Genomic DNA, 24181 nt, shown 5'->3' on the forward strand with positions numbered 1-24181 from the left:
ATATATATATATTGTGTAAAAGCTACAGAAAATATCTGGTGTATTTCTTTCGCTTTTCAAGTATTACTTCCGGCGCAGAGGTCATCGTTACGGTAGGTCAATGTGTCCTTCCACACGTGTTGTCGGCAGCTTCCAGGCTCCGCAGTGACAGAGGTAGTTGCGCTCGGTGTGTGTGTGTGTGTGTGTCGGCTCACTCATTTATTCTGTTGTTACACGTCTTAGTATTTTTCACACAATCATGCTGAAGTCGGTCGTGCGCGCGGTGGGAGCCGCAGTCCGCCTATCTTCGGCCACGCCGGCCGCCGCTCACCGAGCTCTGCCGCTCAGCTGCCCGGCGCGATGCTCTCCGAGCTCGGCAACAACTCGGCCCTTCACCCGGTCTCTGTGGATGTTGAGCAATAACGGAGCCTCGTCGGGATACAGGCCCAAACTGTTCAGCGCCAAAGTGCTGAGTCCGTCGGTGTCGTGCGGATGCGGAGGACTGCACACGGAAGGTAACGTTTGAATTGCACGTTTTTCCATAAAAGCTAGCCGGCCAGCTAACGACGGTGACCAGCTGAGCCTGACGTCAGCCGCGTGGACAAGACTTCACCACGTTACCCGATTTAGCGGGACTCCTCTCCGTTATCAACACGTGCAGCAGTTCGTCAGCTCGTTTTTGCTTCTTGCCTGCATGAAGACGTGAAGCCAGAAACCAGCATCCTGTTCACTGAACGACTTGGTCTTCATCTTGAGAGAGGATGAGAAGTAGAGCTCACTAATGAAACGATGAGTCAGAAACGAATCCCTCTTGTGTGCATTGTTAACATCATGTACAGCTTCGTGAGTTTGAGGCTAAAAAAAAAAGTCACTCGTGGACTTCTAGTGATGTGGTGCTTCTACTATATGATCAGTCCTTTATACCCTGTGATGTTAAGCAAACTAAGACGGTCTTCATGATGTGTTGGAAACATGTTGGAGAGTGTTGAGTTTCTGATTTCAGTAGTCAATAAACTAATATGATCAGACGAGCACCGGCTCCCCATGATGAACTCGTGTAACCTGTCGCTCACTACCAACAGGGGACAAAGCGTTCGGTGACTTCCTGTCGGATGAAATCAAAGAAGAGAGGAAAATCCAGAAAAGCAAAACGCTTCCCAAGATGTCCGGAGGATGGGAAATGGAGATGAACGGCACAGAGGTGAAACTCTCAAGAACTGTTTCTGGAGAAAAGTAAGGCTGCCGCGATGACTCGGTGATTGATGACAACATGTTGAACTTGAATAAGCTCACGGTGTATCTGCTCTGAACAGAGTCGCCGTCACATTCAACATCAACAACAGCATCCCTCCTGACTTTGAGGAAGAGGCGGAACAAGGACAGCAGAAACCAGCAGAAGAAGAGGTGAGCCTCGGCCAACCTTCCCACCATAACCACCGAACAGTGTAAAAGATGCATGTGAAAATATCACCCGTGTATTGGCAAGAAGGATCAAGGATCCTTTAACTATGAAATGTGAATAATAAATCAGTTCAAATTGTGTTTCCCTTCACAGCCAGAAATTATGTCGACGCCCAACTTCGTCGTGGAAGTAACAAAACAGGCTGCGAAACATTCCCTGGTGTTCGACTGCCATTTTCCTGAAGACGAGGTAAACAAATTTAAAGAAAACACGACAGATGTGTAACATCGTCAGAAACAGCTGCAGCCCGGCGTCACACCACAACATGAAACACGCGTCAGTCCATCACAGGATTCAGTGTCGTGTTTTGCTTCGTCTTGGCGAGAAAAGTACGCTAACGTATGACCAAGGTTGAAAGGAGGAGGTCACGAGACAGAGGACATTTGACAGAGGACAAAAGTGCATAAGATCAGAGGTCATGACACTGACGCGTGCTGTCGTGGACCCACGGGTGTATAAACGGGCTTTGCTGCGACACCAGTTTGGTCTCTGACCCTCTCGGATGTCTCAAGTGTTTCGGTGAAATAGAAAAACTGGATTTGCATTTTGTAGATGAGTCACGGTGAAGGTGAGGAGGAGAGCGACATCTTTGCCATCCGGGAGGTCAGCTTCCAGCCGGAGGGAGACTCGGACTGGAAGGAGACCAGCTACACGCTCAACACAGACTCCCTGGACTGGGTAAGAGCTGACGCCAGAAACGGAAAATACTAACGGAAGACAAAGAATAGCAGGTGTTGTGAGCTGAGGACTGCCGTGTTGTTTTTCAGGCCCTGTACGATCACCTGATGGACTTCCTGGCTGACCGCGGGGTTGACAACACCTTTGCCGACGAACTGACGGAGCTGAGCACCGCCATCGAGCATCAAGAGTACATCAAGTTCCTGGAGGACCTCCAAGGCTTTGTCAAATGTAATTAAAGTTAGACATAAGCTTCAATTGATCTTTTCTTTTACACACATCACGATGTCATGTCCGATGTTGCAGTGAGACTAAAGCGCTGGTTGATCGATGTACGTTTGGCGCCCCAAACAGACTGATGCCGACCCGCTTCAGTGTCTGAGACGGTGCGCACGTGTCACATCAGCGAATGTGTTCTCTGTTAAAATATGACTTTATTTTCCTGTAACTTAAGCCAGATAGTTTAAATTAAATATATAAAAGCCACAGATAACGCAGTTATTACATAATGTTTAATAATGTTTAGAAATGATCATCAATGGTAGAGCTGCCGTCTCAGCTGCAGTGGTTTAACACGGTCCAGTCACTTTAGTCCCAACTGTTCTCGAGCCAATAACAGAAGACATCCACGGGACAGACTTTGGTTTCACAGCCTGACGAACCTGCTGTGATTCTTACTTCTGTCCCGCCCAGTAAGAGAGTTCATGTTGGCTCATATTGACTTGACTCTGTCAGACCATAAAGTCTGAATTTGAATGGCAAAGATCAGCGTGCTAAGAGGATGGAAGCTTGGTCTCCAATAAAACACTTTGATACAAGATGGATTTGTTTAGTTTTTACACCAAGTGAATCAGATCATGTGGCCTTTACACATTTTGTAACCAACTGCAGTCTTGTGTTAAAGCTTAGAGAGAAGCCAGCTTGTGACCAGAAAGTAACACACTTGCGTGTCCCTCCGTCAGCGCCGCCGTTGTGCCCTTTAGCAAAGTAACCAACTCCCAGCTGGTCCAGTGAAGCTGCTTCCAGGTGTGAATGAGATCAAGGCGTCCTGATAGAGACGTGACCTCCTGAGTGAAACTCTGGATAAATAACGGTTAACATTCATTTTAATTTTTTTACAGCTTTGAGCAATGCTGGTAGAAGCGCTGAAATCATTTACAGTTTCTTTTGACAACACTATTTTATGCACCGCAATAAAAATGTACTTTTGAAAATGCATTTTTTTGGAAGTACCAATAGTAAATTTATTGAACAATTGCAACAGACAGTGTCGAGTATGTAATTGGTATAATTACAAAAGCATCAGTGTGTAATCGGCATTTCAAAGTTGTCAACGTGGAGCTAATTATAATCACATTATATACTGGTACAGTTTAATCTATAACAAGGGATTCTATTCTTTCACCGGATTATATTTTTACATGTAATCTGTAATTACTTTAACTACATAAAATGTAAACACATTACAGTTTAGACAAGCAGGTTGTTTTAAAGGAATAGAAATGAAGTAGCTTGAAATTGAATTACTCTTAATTTAGATTCAAGTAGCTGCAGCGTGTTTCAGTTCTTCAGTAAATGTACTTTGTTTCAACTGCTGACACCTCTGAAGCTAAAATACTATCCTCTCTAAAGTACATCTAACATGCAGGCACTGAATGTGATTGTCCTCTAAGGAGATCTGATTGGAAATTTCAACCTAAAAGCTTCAGCTTGTGTTTTTTGAGGTAGGTTATTCTGGATTTATACGGCGTCTGTTGATATTTGTCCTGTTGTAGTCAGAAAGCCTCTTTTCACTTTCTTGAAGCCAGAAGTCGAGTAAATCCACCTTCATGCTGAACAGTTAGAAATGTGTTCTGATCGCTATATGCTGCTTCTTTTCTCTCTAAAACTTTGTTCGCTGTGGAGAAAGAGCTCAGTTTGTGTTCACAGCACTTATTTCCACGACTGGCTTCTGTGTTGAGGTGGCATCTCTTAGTTGCATTCTATACGTTTGAAACTGCATGTTGGAAGATCTTTTACATCTCATTTATAACCCTCTTCTTCCTCGTAGCATCAGTTAGCTTCATTTTCAGATCCCCAGCTGCATAGAGAAGCTCATGACTGCTGAGTGTTTGCACCAGGTTGACAATCATTAGTCTGTTTGCTACAGGGTTTTATATATATATATATATATATATACACACACATATATACATACATATATACACATATATATATACATATACACATATATATATATATATATATATATATATATATATATATATATATATATACACTCACATATATACATAAAAGACTCATTGCAAGTTATCGCAAACGCTTGATTGCAGTTGTTGCTGATAAGGGTGGCCCAAGCAGTTATTAGGTTTAGGGGAAAACACTTTTTCACACAGGGCCACGTGGGTTTGGATTCTTTTTCTCCCTTAATAATAAAAACCTTCATTTAAAAACTGCATTTTGTGTTTACTTGTTATCTTTGACTAATATTTAAATTTGTTTGATGATCTGAAACATTTAAGTGTGACAAACATGCAACAAAAAAAAGAAATCAGGAAGGGGCAAACACTTTTTCACACCACTGTATGTATGTATGTATGTATGTATATATATGTATGTCTATATATGTATATGCATATATATGTGTATATATAGATATATGCATATATATATGTATATATACTTTAGAACTCAAATTTAGTACATAGTGTGAAGACAGTATGGGCTACTACTACTACTAGATTAATAGTATTTGTTTGGTCTATTAATAATTACCACCATCGGGACTTTACCACTACAGGACATAATAGCATGCTCTTACACAACAGTGGTCCAGATGTGTCGCTGCTGCTGGAGGGACAGAAGTCTCAGCTCGCAGATGAACCTCTGCTGTTAGAAGCGGCGCGTCTTTCGGAAAATATTGGAATATCTGGAGAATAGAGGAGGAGGAGGAGGAGGAAGAGGAAGAGGGGGTGGGAAGGGGTGTCAGCTGAGGAGAAAGTTCACTGTTTGGGGGACAGGCTGCTGAGTGACAGCCCTCCATGGCGAGCAAAGCACAGAGCCAGCTGCAGGACTCCTCGGAGTCGGACTCTGAACCGGAACCCGCCCGGGTGGCCGGGACCGGACCGTCAGCCGGATCCTTCCCCGTCAACCAGGTCATCCACAGCGGCCACTTCATGGTGTCGTCGCCCCACAACGACTCGGCGGCGCGCAGGAGGAAGAGCGGCGGGTCTCTGAGGTACGACTTCGACACGGTGAACAGGACGTGGTGCCAGACGTACCGGTACGGGCCGCTCAGCTCCGGGAGCCTGAGCATCGACCCCACGCTGACCCGCCTGTTCGAGTGCATGTCTCTGGCCTACAGGTGGGTGCCTGTTCTCCACAGTCCGGGAACAGAACCAACTCACTCCAGCTGCTTCATAGTCAAAGATATGCCACCTAAAGTTGAGTGTAACCGCCCTTTTCATTTCCAGTTTTATCCCAGATAAGCAGCTCAGTTTAGCCACCGTTTTTATTTACAGGAATAGATTTGCACATTATCTGGGGGCCTTACTTGGAGCTGACTTGAATTTTAACCAGATTTATTAGTTTAGTGGATTTTGCAGGAATTATGCTTCAAGTGTTACAAAATCCCAAATCATTTAAATAAGCCAGGTGCAGGCTACTGATAGTTTACATATGTTTTATTCACTGCACACAAAGACTTCTGTTGGAAGTGATCAGTTTTCCTGCAGATTTCTCTTTTGAAAGGGAGAGTTCAGGCTTTGTCCGTGTGTGGATGTATTGACAGTCTCTTGCACAACAACTTGGAAAATCTTCACTGAAAACTGGACTTTGATTCCAGTTGGCAAGACTGGAAAGATTACAGCATATCTGAGGGGAAGAAGAAGGTCCTGGAATGATGCCACAGAGGTTTTGAAATAATGTTTTTTTGTTTTTGTTTAAATCAGCCTACTGCTTATTTTAGGATACACATAAATTATTACACGTCTTTTTCTAATGGAAAGCTACTGTATAACATGGAAAGTTGCTCGTTCTTTTATTCTATAGTATTTAAATGATTGAAACTTTGGTCAGACATCAGACTGTTAATCTGTCTCTCTTGTTTTCTGATTTAGAAAAACGAGTTCTCTTGCATCAATCGCTTCAAAAAGTGTGTTCAACACATTATAAGTTGTTGATAAAGAAGACATATTTTCCCTCCAGTCACTGTGTGCCTGATGATAGTTGCACAGTAAATCCTCAGCCTGGATGTTTGCCAGTAAAACTAACCACAAAATGTACATCAACATAAAAATATACGTTGTAAACTGTTGTTTTTTTTTTTTTTTTTTTAATATATATCTAAGTGTTTTATATGTAATGTATTATGTGTCACCCTCTGCTCTGCTGCACACTATTTGTCATTAACCGAACTCGTGTTAACTGGTTCTTCACCTCATAGTTTCTTTTTTCTGCTGTCTGTGCTGTTTGTAGCTGAGAAACATGCATCCATGTCACTCCATTAAAAGCATGTTGGAAATGATTCCCCTGGCTTCCTAGCAACTCCCAGAGCACCTTGCATTAGGAGAGGCTCTTTTCAGCACTCAGCATGCACAAACAGTCTGGTAGTGTAGTGGACAATGGGCTGATATGGTACTATTAGTCAAAATCAGGACAGGTTTCATGCAGCAGTGAGGCTTTTCACTTTTTTTTTCCATTGTACATTTAATGAGTATCCAGTCGTCTCTGCATGTCACTCCCTCATATTTCTCTGGTATAGTTTCAGTATAAAAATGATAAACTATAAAGGGTTTTGAATATTTCACATTTCTCCCCCAAACAATTAATTTGTAGAATTGTGTATTCTTTTTCTTCTGTATTTTTGCAGCGGTAAGATCGTCTCTCCCAAATGGAAGTCTTTTAAGGGTCTGCGGTTGCTGTGGAGGGACAAGATCCGTCTGAACAATGCGATCTGGAGAGCTTGGTTCATTCAGTGTGAGTCCACCGCTCTTCATCTCTAGTCGCCGCTGCTGCTTCTCTCTGTACGTCATCTCTAAGTCCTACAAAAACGAATAAAGAAGACGGAGTGACCAAACATAAATAAGGAGTTGAAAGAATCCACATTTCCTACCTGCATACATTAAGGATGACACTGTGGGCAAAAACATAGCTGTTATATAAATCAGGCTGTAGTATAGGAACAAACCTTCACAATATAGACAGCAATAAAAGTCTGGTTTATGTTAGTGATTTCCAAGTGAACATTTTTGGCTTAGATTATGAGAAGAAACTCATCCTGAGAAAATTTCCTTTCATTTTACAAAGTATCTTCAAAAGCTGTTTTTTTCCCACTGGTTTTATTCTTGCCTATGTTCTGAAGGTTTTTACAAAAGGTTTTGTTCATATATTATTCATAACCTGATTTATAACATTAGAATATTTTTTTTTAATTAAAAAAAACAAAACTGACTAGAATTTGGGTTTAAGGTTAAGATCATTGACAGTATTTAAACATTTTATGGCGTGATAAAAAGAGATATCAATAATCTCCTCTGTAAAAAGCTTTATCCAATGTTCAAATCCTATCAATGTTCTAGAAATGTATGCAACTTGGTGCATATTTATGTTAAAACATACAACTTCAGAAAACGTGTTTTACGTATATAAAAAGATAATGGTCTGTAATGAGCTGGGGAAGTTTCATGGTGACATATATGAGATACATCTTTTACTGTATTGACCTGTGGTGTCACCAGAGTAAATGTATCCACAGCGGCTCTAGTATAAACCTGCTGATTTTCTCGCTGTGTGTCTGCTGGGCACAGATGTGGAGAGGAGGAAGAACCGGGTGTGTGGGTTCGTCAGCCCGCTGGAGGGCTCGGAGGCAGATGCACATCGAAAGCCTGAAGTGAGTGATTCAAAGTGGACGTTGAAGTGCGAGATGTGTCCACTATTCTCCTGAGAACTTCTCTGTTGTTGTTTTTTTTGTCCTGCGTACTGATGAAGCTGAGCATGTGTATGATGTCCTCCGTGCAGACAGTCTTAAACTCGGTGTTTGTCCACAGGCGATTATATTGGAGGGCAGCTACTGGAAGAGACGGATTGAGGTGGTGATCAAGGAGTATCACAAGTGGAGGATTTACTACAAGAAGAGGGTGAGAACTCATATTTTACACACTTTTACTCTCCACTACTATGGTACGGACTGATGTAGTTCAATAACTGTCGGATGAATAGTGACTGCAGAACAGTGAGTTTTGACATTCGTAGTCGTCAGAGGATGAATCCTGTTGACTTTGGTGATCCATTGACTTTTAAATGAGCATCACCACGAGGTAGATGGGCGAGGTTTTAAGTTGAATGTCTCAACAACTATTGGATGGATTGTCATGACCTGTAAAAACTTTGATCATCATTGTAATTTGTCCAATACACCGGTTAATGTTTTAGCTTTAATTTGTGCTTGATTTGCAAATCAAAACTTCTCACTGTTTCTCTTATTTTCTTTTGCAGCTTCAGAAAAAGAAGGATGATATTCTATCAATGCTACAAGAGGTATGACACAAGAAAAGTCCTTCTGCCTTCATATTGTTATAACGTGTCTTTCTGTAGATTTTGGAAACGTGTCAAGGTTGATAAATATTGATCTTGACCTTTGGAAGCCCAAAGTTGGCCGACTGCTCCGACCCGCTTTATGTATGTCAGTGACCCACTGACATTGTTTACATTTCAATGCAGTAGGAGTCAACATATAATCATCAAAGAAGCAGCTATATTTAGCATGTGGATTTAGCCTCCCTCAATTAACTAGAGAGGCAGAGAGAGGATGACTGAAAGAAAGAAACAGAAACGGGGGAAACAACCCGTGCAATGCGTCACAACCTGACATTTGTAGGCAACTGACACACATTGACCGCCGGGAGCGACAATACCTTCAACACCCCTTCACTTTTTTTTTTCATCTTTGTCAAAGTGCAATAGCTGCAAAATTGAATGTCATTTAATCAAATCTGACCTACTTCCAGCAACGCTTTGTTAAAGCTGAGGGGCAGAAGGGGCAGAGAGTTTGACAGTGACGCCAAAGGTGGCAGAAACAAAAGCTTTTGGAGGTAAAGAGGAGGTAGCAGGGCGGCAGGGAGAGGGAGGGACTCTGGAGAAACACCTCATTCATGGTAGTAGTCACATGAGAAGGTGCCATGTGCCAAGTCCCAGCCACCGTAGAGTTCCTGTGGCACTGGGAGCTCACGTTTTAACTGAGGTCACATGAAGAATAATACGGTGTCCGACCACCCTCTGTCTGTTGATGCATTGTGCCTCTGCCTGCCAGGTCAAAGGTCACTGAACCAGGCTTTTATGCTCACATTCCCAAAGTGTTATCTTGCCTTTGTTATAACAGAAGATGTCCAGAGGCTGGAAAACTCTTCAGTGAAACACAAGTGTTGCTTTTGTAATGTTAGTGTTTATGTCATACTTTTCGAAAGTTTCAGCTCTCGCAGTTCCAATCTGAAATTTAATTGGCTCAATAATTTTAGTATCAGCCTCATTATCATAAAATATGATCCTGTATGCACAGATAGAGTAGATGTATCTACATTCAGCAGCCGTCATATTTCAATAGATTTCTAGACACAAGTTTCAAGACACTTAGTTCTCATCTTAAAACTCAGTCCATCCTCTGTACAGATGTGTCTGGTCCCTAAAGAATCAATCCCTCCCATGATCCCCTCACTTTTCAGTAAGTGCGACCATGATGTTGGCATTTTTGGTTCAGGGTGAAAGGTATTGGATGGGCTGCGCTGAAATTTTCTACAGATATTCGTGGTCTTGAGAGGATTAATTGAAATGACTGCAGCTGACTTTGCTTCGAGAGCCATCAAAGTTTCAACATTGCTGAAGTGTGTCTTTGGTACAGACATGCATGGTCTCTTGTCCAGAGGATGAACCTCAATGACTTCAATGGTCCCCTGACATTTCATGTAGCACCACTACGAGGCTTAAATGGTTAATAACTACTTGATGCATTGTTCTGAAACATGCAACAGATATTTTAGGTGCCCAGAAAATAAAGAATTTGGGGATCTCTTAAGTTTTCATCTTGTGCCATCATTGAGACAAAACTTCAAAATGTCATTTTGTCCAAGGCTTTGATTTATAACCACATTAGTACAAAAGAGGTTCCCATCAGCCTCCAGCCTGGTATCACATTAAAGCGTGCAATATATTAGTCAGTCCACTAGAGGATACTGTGTCAGTGTCACGTATTGCCTCAAAGCACCACTCTGTCTGAGTGTAGTCTGACAGAGTGTTTCGCATGTTCACTCTCCCCTCTTGAGGTACTGTATGTGTGAGCGGTCAAATGCCTTCTTGTGAGCGTTCCCAATAACTGCTACCATGCACACAGCAAAGCATGCTGCAATGCATCGCATTCCTTCTCCCTGCGGTCATATGAACACAAACCTGTGTGCTCAGTTGTTGAAAAGTAGGTGTTGGGACAGTCTTGCTGTATTTGTGCTCTTGAAATAATCTTTTTTGTTTTGCTTTCCTCTCTTCTGCTCATCTCCTCTCACTTCACATTAAGGTAAATTGAATATTATTTACCACGTAGTTGCAGGAAATCCTTCAAAAAAGGTAAATAATCCCATCGGAAGGGAGAAATTTTGAAGCGCTCGTATGCATGTAGCATTTATTTTCCTACACCTGAGCAAAAGCAGTTAGTGTTGTCCGGGCCCTCAAGTCTTCCTGTTTGCATGCACGTGTGTGTGTGACTGCCAGAATTAGGTCAGGGACAAAAGGCTGCCACTCTTATTGAAATGGTGAGACATCAAAATAAAGGAATGAACAAAGCCGACATAATGATAACCTGTAAGGGGCTAGTGTTTTTGAACAATATGTCCAAAGTGCTTTTTCATCACGCACTACACACACACACACACACACACACACACACACACACACACACACACACACACACACACACACACACACACACACACACACACAGATATATATATATATACACACACATATGCATATGCACACAACAATCTTACCTCATTTCTGCTTGTACACACTTATATTATAAGAGGGGATGTCGTGTGCTCACACGTAATCAAAAATGTTTCCGGCTCAATGTGGGCTTCCCTATAAATGTGGTCCCAGACTTTGAAGTGAAGGGTAAAGGCAAAGGAGAAGATCAGGGTGAAGCAAAGCATCTCGGAAAAGGGCTGGAGCTTACCTTTTTTGTGATTTTTGTGATTTAAAAAAAATTTTTTTTTACTGTGTTTCATGAAGATAATCAGCACTTGGAATAAGATTTATAAGTTTTGGCTGCCGGTATGTGATGATGCACAGGAAAGGAGCTGTGTCTGTGTGATTTAGATTTGTATATATATGTGGATATAAAATGTTTTTTTTCTGTTTTGATATTTGCATTTTAGTGAGTTGATTTGTTTTTTTTAAAGGATATCTGGATCCTCTGAAACTAAAACAAGAGTTAAAACTAATTTTGTTTTCTCAGTGCATTCAGACCTTTACATTGCGGCCCTACTTGTGGGGAGCCCTCTAATGGACAGATCAGGGATCGGCTCGGTGTGTCACTTCATAGATCCTGTGTGTTTATTTTTTTTTTGGGTGATGGGCTCCAGGGTCAGCTCTGCCACGCCAAGCTGGACAAACGGTTCAATCAGATCTACCAGGAGCCCGAGGCTGCCCCGGTGGAGGCCCACATGTTCGACCTGGACTGTCTTCTGTCCGACATCTCCGACACCCTGTTCACCATGACACAGAAACCGTGTCCCTGGACCAGTGACCGATACAACAGTGAGTAGTCCACAAGCAGTAGTCTTAAGAAAGACTTTCAGCTGTGACTTTTGTCTGAAATCCAGCATCGAAAGAATTGTTTAAAAACAAGGCTGGTATGCAGGGGGCTGCATGACAAGATTAAAAACATTTGAATTGTTCATCGTCTGGCTGGAATTACATTCCTGGGTCTGCTTTAGTTCCTTTTTTTAACAAGTAAATGTCAAAACTGATATTGCTGGTTCAGTATCATCTCTCTCTTAAGAAGGAGGTTAGAGGACAGACTTACAAGTAGATATGATTAACTGCATGTACAACTGGATGTATGTAATATACTGATAGTATAAGTACAGTATAAAATACAGTGAGATGTTAAAATTTAGACTTGACAAAAATCTGTAATACTTCTTGTTTGAAAGCTCCTGAGATTTTCTCAGTTTTGTTTTTTTCTATGAATAACAGGGTGAACACAACATTTTCTGCAAAGGTTTCAACAACAGAAGCAACATTTCCCTCTAACATTGAACGTAGTTATTGGTTATTTAATTGTGACAATTTTAAGGAAAAGATTGACATTTTAAGAAATACTTTCTTGCTAAGAGTTAGATAAGATGATTGAGAGCACTCTTATCTGTCCGTTAACTGTACCGCTGCAATCAGTTTCTGGAGCCTCCGCTCGGTGCCGTGCAGACTCACAGTGACATCAACTCTCCAGGGTGTAACAGTGCCCGGTCTGCACAGAACTGGCCGTGATACCACAAATGATTTTTGTTAGACTTTGCGTTTTGTATGAAATAAATAAACAAGATATAATGTGTTATTGATCTCTAGAGGTGCCGGTAGACAGACTTTGTTTCCTTCAGACAGAGTCAGGCTGGCTGAAGCTACCTGTTCCAGGTCTTAATACTAAGCTGAGCTAACAGCTGCTGTTTATGCTGACATAAACGAGAGAGTAATCAACCTTCTAACTCCAAAAAGCCCTATTTATTTAAGATTTTATAGAAATACTTGAATTTTCTTTGCCATGTTTTTCTGACTTGGCGCAGCTGTTGGCCACAAGGTTCAATGACTCAGACAGAAGAACCTTCCCCGCAAAGAAGGAAATTCCCTCTGATGAAATATGACTTTTCTAAAAGTCTGATGTTATGTTCTCTTCCTCCCCAGCATACACGACCAATGCTGATATGATCCAGCCAGGCCTGACTCCGCTGCAGCCCAACCTGGATGACTTCATGGACATACCAGGTACCCTTGAGCTGTCTGTCTGCCTGCCTGCCTGCCTGTCTGACTGATAGGACTTCCTGTCTGTCCGTCTCTCTGTCCGTCTGCCTGCCTGCTAGTGGGATCTTCACATGTTAAAGAACGGCAGCAGGGATCCACCCTGCTAAATTTTTGTTCAGCTTAATTAATGATTCAGAGACAGTGCAGTACGTTAGTACTTGAAAATTGATTGCACTTACGGAAACCTCTGGACTTCTGATAAGAAGTCTGATAAGAAGTCTGATAAGAGTTTTAATGTCATGTTCGATTTTTGACCTGACAGTCAGGGTATCTATTTCTGTCAGGCCATAATTGTCAGTCCTTTTCTGCTTTGCACAGCACGAAAAAGACCAAATATCATGTAATTAAGTGTTTCAATCAGAACTTAAGATACAATTTTGACGTGCTATTGTCTAAATGTTAATGAATCAAAAAAATGTGTTCTTTAGTGACTTCTGTTTCTGCAGTATATTATTTGGTAATCAGAGGTTAAAGGGTGGTCAAAGGCAGGGTTGAGCTGGGAGCGGGAGGATGAGGAAGTGAAAGAGGATGTATTTAACCACCACTGTTGGGTTTGGCATCACCTTTACAGAATAAATAAAGTTACGGGCTGAAGAAGATGGTTGAGGTTATTTTTTTGGTTTACGACAGGATACTGATACACTTTCCTGAGTGATTGTTATTACTAACTAAAGCTATGGCTATAAACAATATTTTCATAGTAACAATGAATCAAATGACGATGTGCAGTCTGAAAGTGGTCACTTGTAGTGATCATTGTCTTGTATCGCTATGCTGCTGTTTTTTTTCTCTGCTCTTGAGGCAGAGTCTCGTTCTGTTGGAGGTTTCTTACTGTTAGAAAGGACGTCTTTCCTTCCCACTATCCAAGATTTTTTATTCCTGTTAAAGGGGAGTTTTCCCTCCCTGCTGTTGCTTATGTGGGAATTGTTGAATAATTGAGTTGGGATAAATTGTTGGGACTTTACTATTTGAAGTGTCCTGAATAACGTATTCTGTGATTTGGTGCTAGATATATAAAATTGAATTGAATTGATGGACCCACAGAGAATTGACACCCAATTCTGCTGTTCCCCTTCGGTCTACTCAGCTGTTTCAGATTTCCAATAATTTTGTTCGTTTTGGGGAAGGCATAGTGTTTTGTTTCTCTCTCTCCGGCCTCATAGTAAAGTTCTTTGCCACAGTAAGCAGCTATTTTCAGCAAAAAGCTCTAAAAACATTCATGTACTCAACGTGCTCGGTGTCAGACGGCAGCCAGACGAAGTTAGTGACCAGTTAACGTACAATATATCACGCAGGAGTTGGTGGAGACCAAACACAGAATTGAAAGGAAGTGAAAGTCGGACTGATTTTCATCACGTTCAAAGCAGGTCTCCAAATGAACACCAGCGTTGCTTAGAACATTACATAGTTTAACTCGTTTACAGCTTGTGTTTGCTGCCCCAAGTGGCAATAAAAACATTTAATTCAGAGATAAGTAAACTTCTTAGTTAAGTAAACCTTGAGAAAATGTTAAGCACAGTAAGTTTAAAAAAAATCAAATTCAAATGTTTTCATACAAACTTAATACATTTTCTTATCACTGACTTATAATGTAATACTTATTAATGGATTCCTCAGTGTGTGAGAGGCAGAAAAAGTTTTACACCAGGGGCTGCTGGCCTCTTGATAGCACACAGCAAGAGAGCACAAGAGGAGGAGGGAGGAAGCAGGTTGGAGTCTAGTTCCTTGCTCGGGTCCACAATGCCTGTGGTTTTTTTTTAGCCTTTGTGTTACTTTCAGTGAAGCAATCCAGCAGCCCTGCTACAAGTCAGCCTTTGTAACCGACAGGCAACCTGCTGCCCACTGGTGTAATGTGTGTCTATGTGTGTCTTTGTCTGTGTGCCAGCGTATGTTCTCACAGCACTGGCAGCGTCCTGACGGATCAGTTGTCTGCCCTCTCTTTTAGTCACAAGGTCCAGGGAGCTAATGAGTGTCAGTCAGAGCGACACAGCCATGAAATTAATTCATGCACAGTCCTCCTCTGTGCTTCTCTTACATGGAAATACAGCATGTTACGCCAGTAGTTTCCTCTTTCTGAGATGAAAACACAGACACTCTGGTATGTATTTTTTAAGCCTGAGATATCACGCTGCATTCTGAATACCGTACATGTTAATGACAGCTGCTCAGTGCTGGAAAAAAAACTGGAATCAATGTCCGATCGACTGAGGCAAGTGTCAATATTTGTCTGCTTAAAACTTTTTGAAATTTAGTAACGTCAATAGTGAACAAACTGTTCTTAATCACAGATGGCAGCCTGCCTCAGTCAGTTGCCAGCGAGGCTCCAAAAATGTGACCTGGCAGATACTCAGCAAATACCTTGAGAGACCAGCACATGCACAAAGCTTCCCAACAGTTTAAATGTAGGCACATTGTTTCACGTTTTGACTCTGTGTTCTTATTTTGTAATTTTATAGTTTGAACTGAATTGAAGCCATGACTCTCATATCAGTAAGAATGTCTGCCATGCAGTGCAAGTTTTATAATAAAAACATGTGGAGCTTTTGGACCTAACATTGTTTTCTATATTTAATGGACATTTTATTCAGTATTTTTCCCCCGAAATTTAAAGAAATGCTGCAATCACACATCTGATGTTTGTAGTAGCAGTGTAGACTCAAACTTGAGTCATTGACCTGATTCCTCAGGAGGTGACCACACAGTAGATTTTCCTCATTAGTTCTCTTCTAAGTAAACAAACACTGACTGTGGATGTATTCTGTAAATAGTGTGACAGTTTTCTCGACTTGTTCATTGCACATGTTTTTATCATAAGTTTATGCCACCTTCTCAACTACATTTTGTCTTAAAAGAGATTTTGAAAAAAAATAGAAGAGCTTATTGCACTCGTGTGAACTCACGAAACTGTATACTTTGTGCTTTATTTTGCATTTTAAGTCAGAAAGAATTGTAACTAAACTCTTCAATCTGCCGACATCAGCTTATTACAGCTATATGGTGTATATGTCGTTGTTGAGTAACAAGAAAATGCAAAATAGAAATGTTCAAATTATGTTTATTATTCAGAAATATTGTCACCGTTACATAGTTTTTCCACCAGAGGACACTGTTCCACTTGGTATGTATCTTTTCACAATGAAAAAAAAATCAAAAAAAAATCCAAGGTTCTCTGTAATAAGAGCTGCTGTTTTGAAAATAATATATTATTGGCTGATATATGATATCAGATTTGTATTAAAGTCCCAAACACCAATATTGGTTTTGGGCTCAAAATGGTAAATTTGGGGCTGTTTTCTATTTTTTATAGTTGTATCAGTACCCTGTGTGATTAACAGTCTGCGTGTGTTTTCTCAGATATCTTTATGAACTACCGCGGTCAGCCCACTGAGCAGACTGGTTTTGCTGACTGTGGCTATTTTGAGAGCTCATCCAGCACAGCGTTTGCTCCAGTTCCCTCCACGGTGGTGACAACCCCTCAGCTATTTATTGACACCCAGCTGGCTCAGGTATGGCTGATGTTAGCAGCTCCTCATGCTTTCGTTTATTTAATGCAAAATGTGTAAAATAGACTGACCCTTTCTTTTCCAGCCCAGTCTGTCTTCTGACAGTTTGCCTCAGCCCTCCACATCCAACACCCGGCCAGACCAGACCTGGCCGGGACAGGATTGCGGTGAATACCACACTTCCAGCATCATATCCGGAGCCATGCCATATGGACCTGAGCTGTACCATGATGCACCTGTCTCCAGCTCATTCACCAGCAGCACCGAGCAGCCGGCCGCTGCAAGTATTCCTTTTTTGTACCCGCTGCCGTGCCACAAGTTTGGTTACTACACAACGACCGGTGTGACCTCTACTGTCATCACTCACACCGCCTCCACCACGGGGGCTCAGGGCTCTGCTCACCAGGCTCATGGCTACCCTCACACAGGGGACACGTACTCCCAGACCCCCTGCCACTCTCTCACCTACCCAGCTGCCGTGTCCGACGCGGTCCACCCAGCGCTGCCCTCTGTCACAGCGGCCCACTGCTTCTCAGTCCCGGAGCAGGTGGCCGTTACAGGAGTCAGAGGGAAGCACAAGCAGAAGACGGGAGGAGTGCGGACATTTGGCCCCTCCGTGGTGCCGTCCGGCCCCCCGTCCACCGCCCCTTCACCTACGAGCTGCCTGGCTAAACTGCTCTCCTCCAGCGCCCACGAACGTGAGTCGGTTCTGACACCAGTTCTCTCACTTACAACCTGAACAAACCTGTTTTTGTTTCACTAAACTGATTCGCTTCTGTTTCTTCTGCTCTCAGGAAAGCCAACGCTGGGATTTGATGCTGCTCTCGTGACAGCCAAAGGTCAGAGGTCATCATCTCCCAACCGATCGGTGAGCCTGCCCTGAAGTACCACAAGTGTTGATGAATGGCTCGGTCCAACATCTCAATAACATAATGACTAATTAACTCGAAGGAATAGTTTGACATGTTGGAAAAGCTTCTTTCTCACAAAGAGCAACATGAGAAGATGGATCTCATGTCTGGACACAAAACATGAAGCTCCAGCCAGCAGCTGGTTAGCATAGCTTAGCATAAACACTGTAAAGAAGGGCAACGCTGAATCTGCTCTCCGACACCTCTAAAGAATGTTTGTTTAACTGGAAAAATGTTTTACAAGGTTGTCTATTGTTTCTGGGCGAGACTCCATACAGTCAATGTACCCCAGGTGTTTGCCTGTTTTTATAAAGATAAAACAAATAATATAAAGATGTGTTCATTAGCATTAAATGTAAAGCTACCTCCTGTAGTCAGTTTAGCTTAGTTTAGCATAGAGACTACAAATGGGTCCGACAGTAACAAATACACCTCTGAAGCTTAACTAAAACTCATGGTGGCAACGAGGCTCAAAGAGGCCCATCAGCCCAACCAACCAACCAACCAACCAACAGTCTACATGCAACCACCGAACACACCACAGATTTACTACTCTCTGGTTTTACAGATTAAAAAAAAAAAAAAAAAAAAAAAAAGCAGTTAAATCAGGTTAATGAGCTCTACAGATGCTGAAAAATGACATTTTTTTTTGCCTTTGGGCAGGCCAGCTGTTTCACCAGGTTCCTGGTGTTTATGCTAAGCTAAGATAGCCCTCTCATTTGGTATCTATCTTCTCACATTATCAAGGGAAAGCAAAAAAGCCGATTACCCAAAATGGTCAAACACCTCTCCATTTAATGTCTCTTTGGATTTAGTTTATTAATGCGTTCACCCCAGACACATTTACTTTTTTGTTGCAGCTGCAGGTTCAATCATTCATAATAGTGCTGTGCCCTGTAATTATTAAATATATACTGGGTATTACAGAAAATACTTCAGCACGTATCTTGTACCAGCATTTTGTACGATTTGTTTGCATTGTTTTAGCTTTCCTTGTTGTTTGCTGCCTGTAATCTGTAGAGCTGGTTGATGATTTGTGCTCCTGTGACCTCTACAGTTGATAGAACCTAAATGGAAGTTGGCTAATGAAAGTAAATTACAGCTTCTTTTCAACAGCACCAAATATATGTACATTAGAGGTTTGTAATTACAAATTAATTTGCCCTATTGTTGCCTGCGTGCACTGGGAAAACATATTTCATTTTCGTGAGGCGGCACTTCTAAATGGACATTATGTGCATTTCCACAGACGAGCAGCAGCACACACGTCGGGGGAGCTTCATCGCCGCTGCAGCACGGACCTTCGTGGCCTGCAAGCATTCCAGCGTTGACACCTCTGCGCAACCAGAGCGCCACCCTGAGCCACAGCAGACCTCACGCCGGTGCCTCCAGAGGCTCTGCGGTGTCTGCCCTGCTTGCACACGGCTCCACACACACCGGCACGACCCTCCTCATTCCCAAGACCTGAGAAACTATCACCTGTCCAGCTCTACGGGACAGACAGGAGCAGCTTAACCGGTAGGAGTTCCCAGGGAAACATGTCGCATCTTTTCAAGGAATACCCCGCAGAACGTTTCAGAGAGGCTAAGAAACCAACTGATAGGATCAAAAATGATTGTGAAACTTTAGCAAAAGCATATGTTGAATTTCAGCAGGCATGAGGTAAAATCTCAAAGTGGGTACACAAGAATTTATAGCAGTAAGTAAGTTAACGTAAACACCGAATGGCATGCAGCACAGTCAAAGGAAGACATTGGTAGAATGTGGATGTTTTTTGTGTAGCAACATGAGTGAAATAATAAAAAAAGACAAAGCATTAGAAGTTGTAAAAACTTTACATGCCTTGTAAAGTCTAATAACGTGCCCTTCAAAACATGACATAAAAAAAAAAGAAAACTTGAACTTGAAACTCACTGTTAATCTGGACAGTGCTTCTGGTTTGTTATTACGCTTCTGTGGAGCATACAAATGGTAAAAAATTTAGTAAAAAGTAATCAGACAAGTCAAAACTTTGAGAATACATGAATAAAAAATGTTAGTTAAATATTACATGTTCTTCTACACCACATTTTAAATATTTTATGAATAATATCTATTTACAGTATATATTCTGTCTGATTAACCATTTACTAGATTTTGTTTTTCAGTTTCAGGGCTCAATAAATTTCACACCATACTCAAAAATCTCTGCATCTTTTAACAGCACATGGATTATTCTGGTTTCTCCTTTATGTCCTCATCAGTTGAGGGTGAATCATACAAAAAGTTGGATCAAATACAGTTGACTGCAGCAGTCTAGATTCTGCCCTAGTATATTGTGTATGGCTGATGTGATCAAATTATTTACCTGCAGAGTTTGATTTGTATCGCAGTCATCTCATTTCATGCAAATTAAACAAATAAATATTATATGTTTGTTTCTTTTAGTTAATTTTCCCGCACATCCAGGTCAAACATCACCACCAAACCCTTTAGACAAAGCCTCCAACTCCGAGTCCCCACACTCAGGCTTCTCAGGACATGGAAAGATAGAATCAAGTAAGGTAGGACATGCTGTCTCATCTCATTTATATTTGTTTTCGAGTCACGTTTTTTATATAAATAACGTATAATTAAGTCCTTGCTGAGTGCTAATCAACTGTGTGTGAAGTGTGATAGACATGTTTCTGTTCTGGGCTGTCTGCAGCAAACAGAGACCAGGAGGATAACTCACATCTCGGCGGAGCAGAAGAGGCGCTTCAACATCAAACTGGGATTTGACACTTTACATAACCTTGTGACAACACTCAGCTCTCAGTCGAGCATAAAGGTACTGTGAAAAGAAGAGCAACTGCATTACAGAGAGCTGGGCTGAAAGGTGGAGGCGGAGAGCATCAAAGAGCAGCTGAGTTGGTGCAGAATTTAACTGGAAAATTTATAGCATATGACATTGGAAGTTGCAACATCTCAGCATTAGGAATTCAGCCCCAGCAGTGCCTAATATTTGTGATTGTTTATGGCATATGGCTGACGTGTGGTAATCCCTCTGTCTGCTGCCACAGATCAGTAAAGCCACCACACTGCAGAAGACTGCTGAATACATCAGTAAGATGCAGCAGGAGAGAGCTCAGCTGCACGAGGAGGCTCAGAGACTCAGAGAGGAGATCCAGCTCCTCAACTCTGCCATCAAGTGAGAACTTTAGCTCGACTCCTGCATGTGTGTATTAGGGGTCGACCGATGCGGTTTTCTCAGGGCCGATACCGATTCTGATTGTTGGTAATCAAGGAGACCTATATACATTAGCAGTAAAAATGTTTAAAAAAAAATGCAATAACAACAAAGAAATCCTTTATTGAAGCACCAGTAGAATGTTTGATACATGATTCTAATATGTGCTTTTCTGTGGCAGGTAAAATATCAATCCTTTTATTTTTTTTGGGGGGGGGGATTCAACTTCAACAATCTCCCCCTGCTAGAGCCACCAATGCCGTTATCTTACGTCTGTGGTCTTAAATAACATTGTGTGATGCTTCTTTTTTTTGCCATGTCATTAGCTGAACACATGATAACATAAAAAGAAAGAAAAGTAAACGTGCGTGTCGTTAAACTGACAAACATGACGTGAGATACAAGTCGCTACGGTGTGGGATGAAATTTTATGAAACACAACGTGTGTCATTAAACTCTGACAAAGTGAAAGAATATATGACAAATATGACATGACTGGACTGAGAGAGACGGCTGCATTAGAGCCAAATTATTTATTTATAAAGGCCAATAATCGGTCGACCCTGAGTGTGTATATGCTAGAGGGCATGTGAGTGTGTGTACGTCCTCCAGGACTATGAATGTTATTTTGCTCCAACATTCTATTAAATTAATAATGGGATTAGATTTAAAGGATAAATTCAATTGTTTTTGGCCTTTTGAATTTCTCCCCCCTGTACTTCCATAGGTGGGACATTAAAGACCTCTAATCTCCTAATCCCTGCTCCATTTTAATGACCAATATGCATAGTCACCTGGTTTTCAATTTAAGACAGAAAACATTGTATACTCATCCCTCTTTCTCTGCTAACATGAGGATGCAAAGCGCTGCTTTGTTGACTCAGTGTGTCTCTCTATGCAGTGCATGCCAGCAGCAGCTACCAGCCACCGGGGTTCCCATCACACGGCAGCGCTTCGACCACATGAGGCAGAAGTTCAGAGAGTATGTCCAAGCCCAGACTCTGCAAAACTGGAAGTTCTGGATCGTATCCTTATGACCATAAATCTGGAAAACTTAAAAGACGTACTCCAAAGATTTGACAAGATTGTAATCAAGCTGAAACCTTGTTATTTATTTCCAAATAAACTAATTGTACCAAGCATTAAACCAATCTGGACTGGCGACCTGTCCAGGGTGTTCCTCACCTTTAACCAAAGTCAGCTGGGGATGAGCTCCAGACCCCTGACCCTGTTCAGGATCATGTAGGTATAGATAATGGAGGCTGGATTATACCAATCTGAATGGATCCTAATAGGGATACTTTTTTTAAAATATAAATTTAACAGAGAAACTATCCCCTGAAATGGATCCTTTGGTACAATACATTTTTGTGCAGTTTTAATTTTTAATAGTTGGATGGTTTTACATCAGAAAGTGAACATTATTAAAATGGGGTTCCTCAGAGGGATCAGGCAGATAAAATGAATGCCTGTGTTGCATAAAAAAATGATTATGTAAATTGAATCCATAACTCTTTCCTTAACGATTACCTAACCCGTTACTGCTGCACTTATCTTGCAGGCAAGATAAGATTAGATAACGACTTTATCATCTTTGTATGTTGCACAAAAACACCTTGAGGGTGTTTCCTCTTTGTGAATATTGAGGAACTTTTCATGGTATTCTCAAGAGATTGTGCATTAATGTCACTGCAGATATTCTAAATTAAAAACATATAATTCTGCGGGAGTATTTACGAGATATTTGGCATCTAATTTTCCAGCCTCTCAGGAAACAGTGCTATTCAACAGAAACAATTCACTTATTTGGCTTTTTGTTGAGTGAAAGAACCATTAAAGAATAAAACAGCATTTTTATTTATTTATTTATTTTTTTTCATAGTGAACAAATCCCACCAACAGACTCAAATACAAAATATATAGTTCTTCCTGAAGGATATCATGTGTGTATCCAAACTGTTATTCCTCAGTGTCACTCAGGTTCACCGTGTTACAAATATATTAAAACACATCAGTGAGCTACACTGTTGCACCGGGTGGCATATCCCTTTATTATATGGTGAAGATGGTCTGCATTGTTTATTTTATTTTATATCCCATTAGTGCACCAACTTGTGCATTAATCTCCAGCAGAAAATAGTCCCTGACAATTTCACAGTTTATTCCTGTTTAAAAAAACATGGTGGCAAGCTGTTTGAGGAAATCAGTGAGCCTAATTTTTTCATAAATAATTGAACTAAATATTTTTGAGGATTATGTCTACAGTAGGAACCAACCAGCTTCGGACCAACTGTCACCTACAAGTTAATTAAATTGGAAAGCACTGAAAGATTAACCTTGTTGGTTTTACTGTGGTAGTTGCTGATTATAACAACAGTAGCCTAAACCTTTAAACAGTGTTACACGCATGCTTCCTCAACTCAGTGTCAGTTCAGTATCATCATTGAGCCGCTGTTTGAGTCCTACAATGGGATGGTGTCCACTGCCAGTGTGGAGGACCTGTGTCGATCCACTCTGTCCTGGCTGGACCAGCACTGCTCCCTGCCTGCCCTCAGACCGAGTGAGTCCGTCAGAACTGATCGCAAGCCATATTTTTTACAGCAGCCATCAATATTCCACTCATACTGCTATCTATACATATGTTTTGTATTATCCCATCACACTGGCTGTAACCCCTGCTTGTCATTCTCCTGTTTGTCCCCCTCAGTGGTTCTGAGTTCACTCCGTCTCTTGAGTACCACCACGGCCATCCTAACAGACCCCAGCCTGCTGCCCGAGCAGGCCGCACTCGCTGTCACGCAGGGTGACCCCGCTGCTGCCCTCGACCACTCCTTACACCCCGCCACCCAGCAGTAACACACACCCCGTTGTAACCTTTGAAGAACAGAGTCAAGGCAGACCGCAAGACAGAGGACAGCCTGTGGATGATTAAAAAAGACTCAACGTTCAGCTCCGAGACTTTTAATGATGCATAATCATATTTCCAATAAAACGTACCAGCTGCAAAAAGAACATATTCAAGTAGAATCATAGGCTCTATATGTGATGAATGCTTGAAGTCCAATCAATGTCCAATCAATGTATAAATACATGTAATATAAACTCATTTCTGAGCCTCACATAATTGTCTTTGGTCAACCTAAAGTTCAGGTGAAATGAAGGAGATGTCACTCACTGTAACTGGGATTAGTTACCTAATTTACAATAGATATATATCTGAAATCTATAATAATATAATGTCAGTTGCCACCTGAGTTTATTCTCTATTTCTTTGACAGCTCAGGATATTTTGTGAGTATGATATATTACTGCCATCAGTTACTAACAAAATAATCAGTGCAATATGTCCAAATAAAACTCACATTCTTGTGTCGTAGTG

At 41.5% G+C, this 24181-nt stretch overlaps 2 protein-coding genes across 2 annotated transcripts; both read left to right on the forward strand.

Annotated features, from left to right (window-relative positions):
* The first annotated feature begins 86 nt into the window (after positions 1 to 86).
* c1qbp (complement component 1, q subcomponent binding protein) lies at positions 87 to 2937 on the forward strand. Its single transcript, XM_069700747.1, has 6 exons — positions 87 to 494; positions 1062 to 1212; positions 1293 to 1383; positions 1535 to 1630; positions 1994 to 2119; positions 2209 to 2937. Exons 1-6 carry the CDS (start codon positions 239 to 241, stop codon positions 2356 to 2358), a joined length of 870 nt encoding a protein of 289 aa, XP_069556848.1. The 5' UTR covers positions 87 to 238; the 3' UTR covers positions 2359 to 2937.
* Positions 2938 to 5122: 2185 nt separating this feature from the next.
* Positions 5123 to 24181, forward strand: LOC138622169 (carbohydrate-responsive element-binding protein). Its single transcript, XM_069700748.1, is given in 18 exon segments — positions 5123 to 5483; positions 6990 to 7096; positions 7927 to 8009; positions 8167 to 8256; positions 8615 to 8656; positions 11746 to 11920; positions 13064 to 13144; positions 16535 to 16686; positions 16769 to 17381; positions 17478 to 17551; positions 18844 to 19059; positions 19061 to 19112; positions 20022 to 20137; positions 20281 to 20403; positions 20636 to 20763; positions 21704 to 21827; positions 23233 to 23362; positions 23510 to 24181. Coding segments are annotated over 18 exon segments (2778 nt in total). The 5' UTR covers positions 5123 to 5160; the 3' UTR covers positions 23659 to 24181.

The sequence above is a fragment of the Brachyistius frenatus genome, unplaced genomic scaffold, assembly GCF_029030835.1.
Source record: "Brachyistius frenatus isolate BFR_SWC_R1_liver_20210118 unplaced genomic scaffold, ASM2903083v1 Contig_34, whole genome shotgun sequence".
Classification (NCBI taxonomy): Eukaryota; Metazoa; Chordata; class Actinopteri; family Embiotocidae; genus Brachyistius; species Brachyistius frenatus.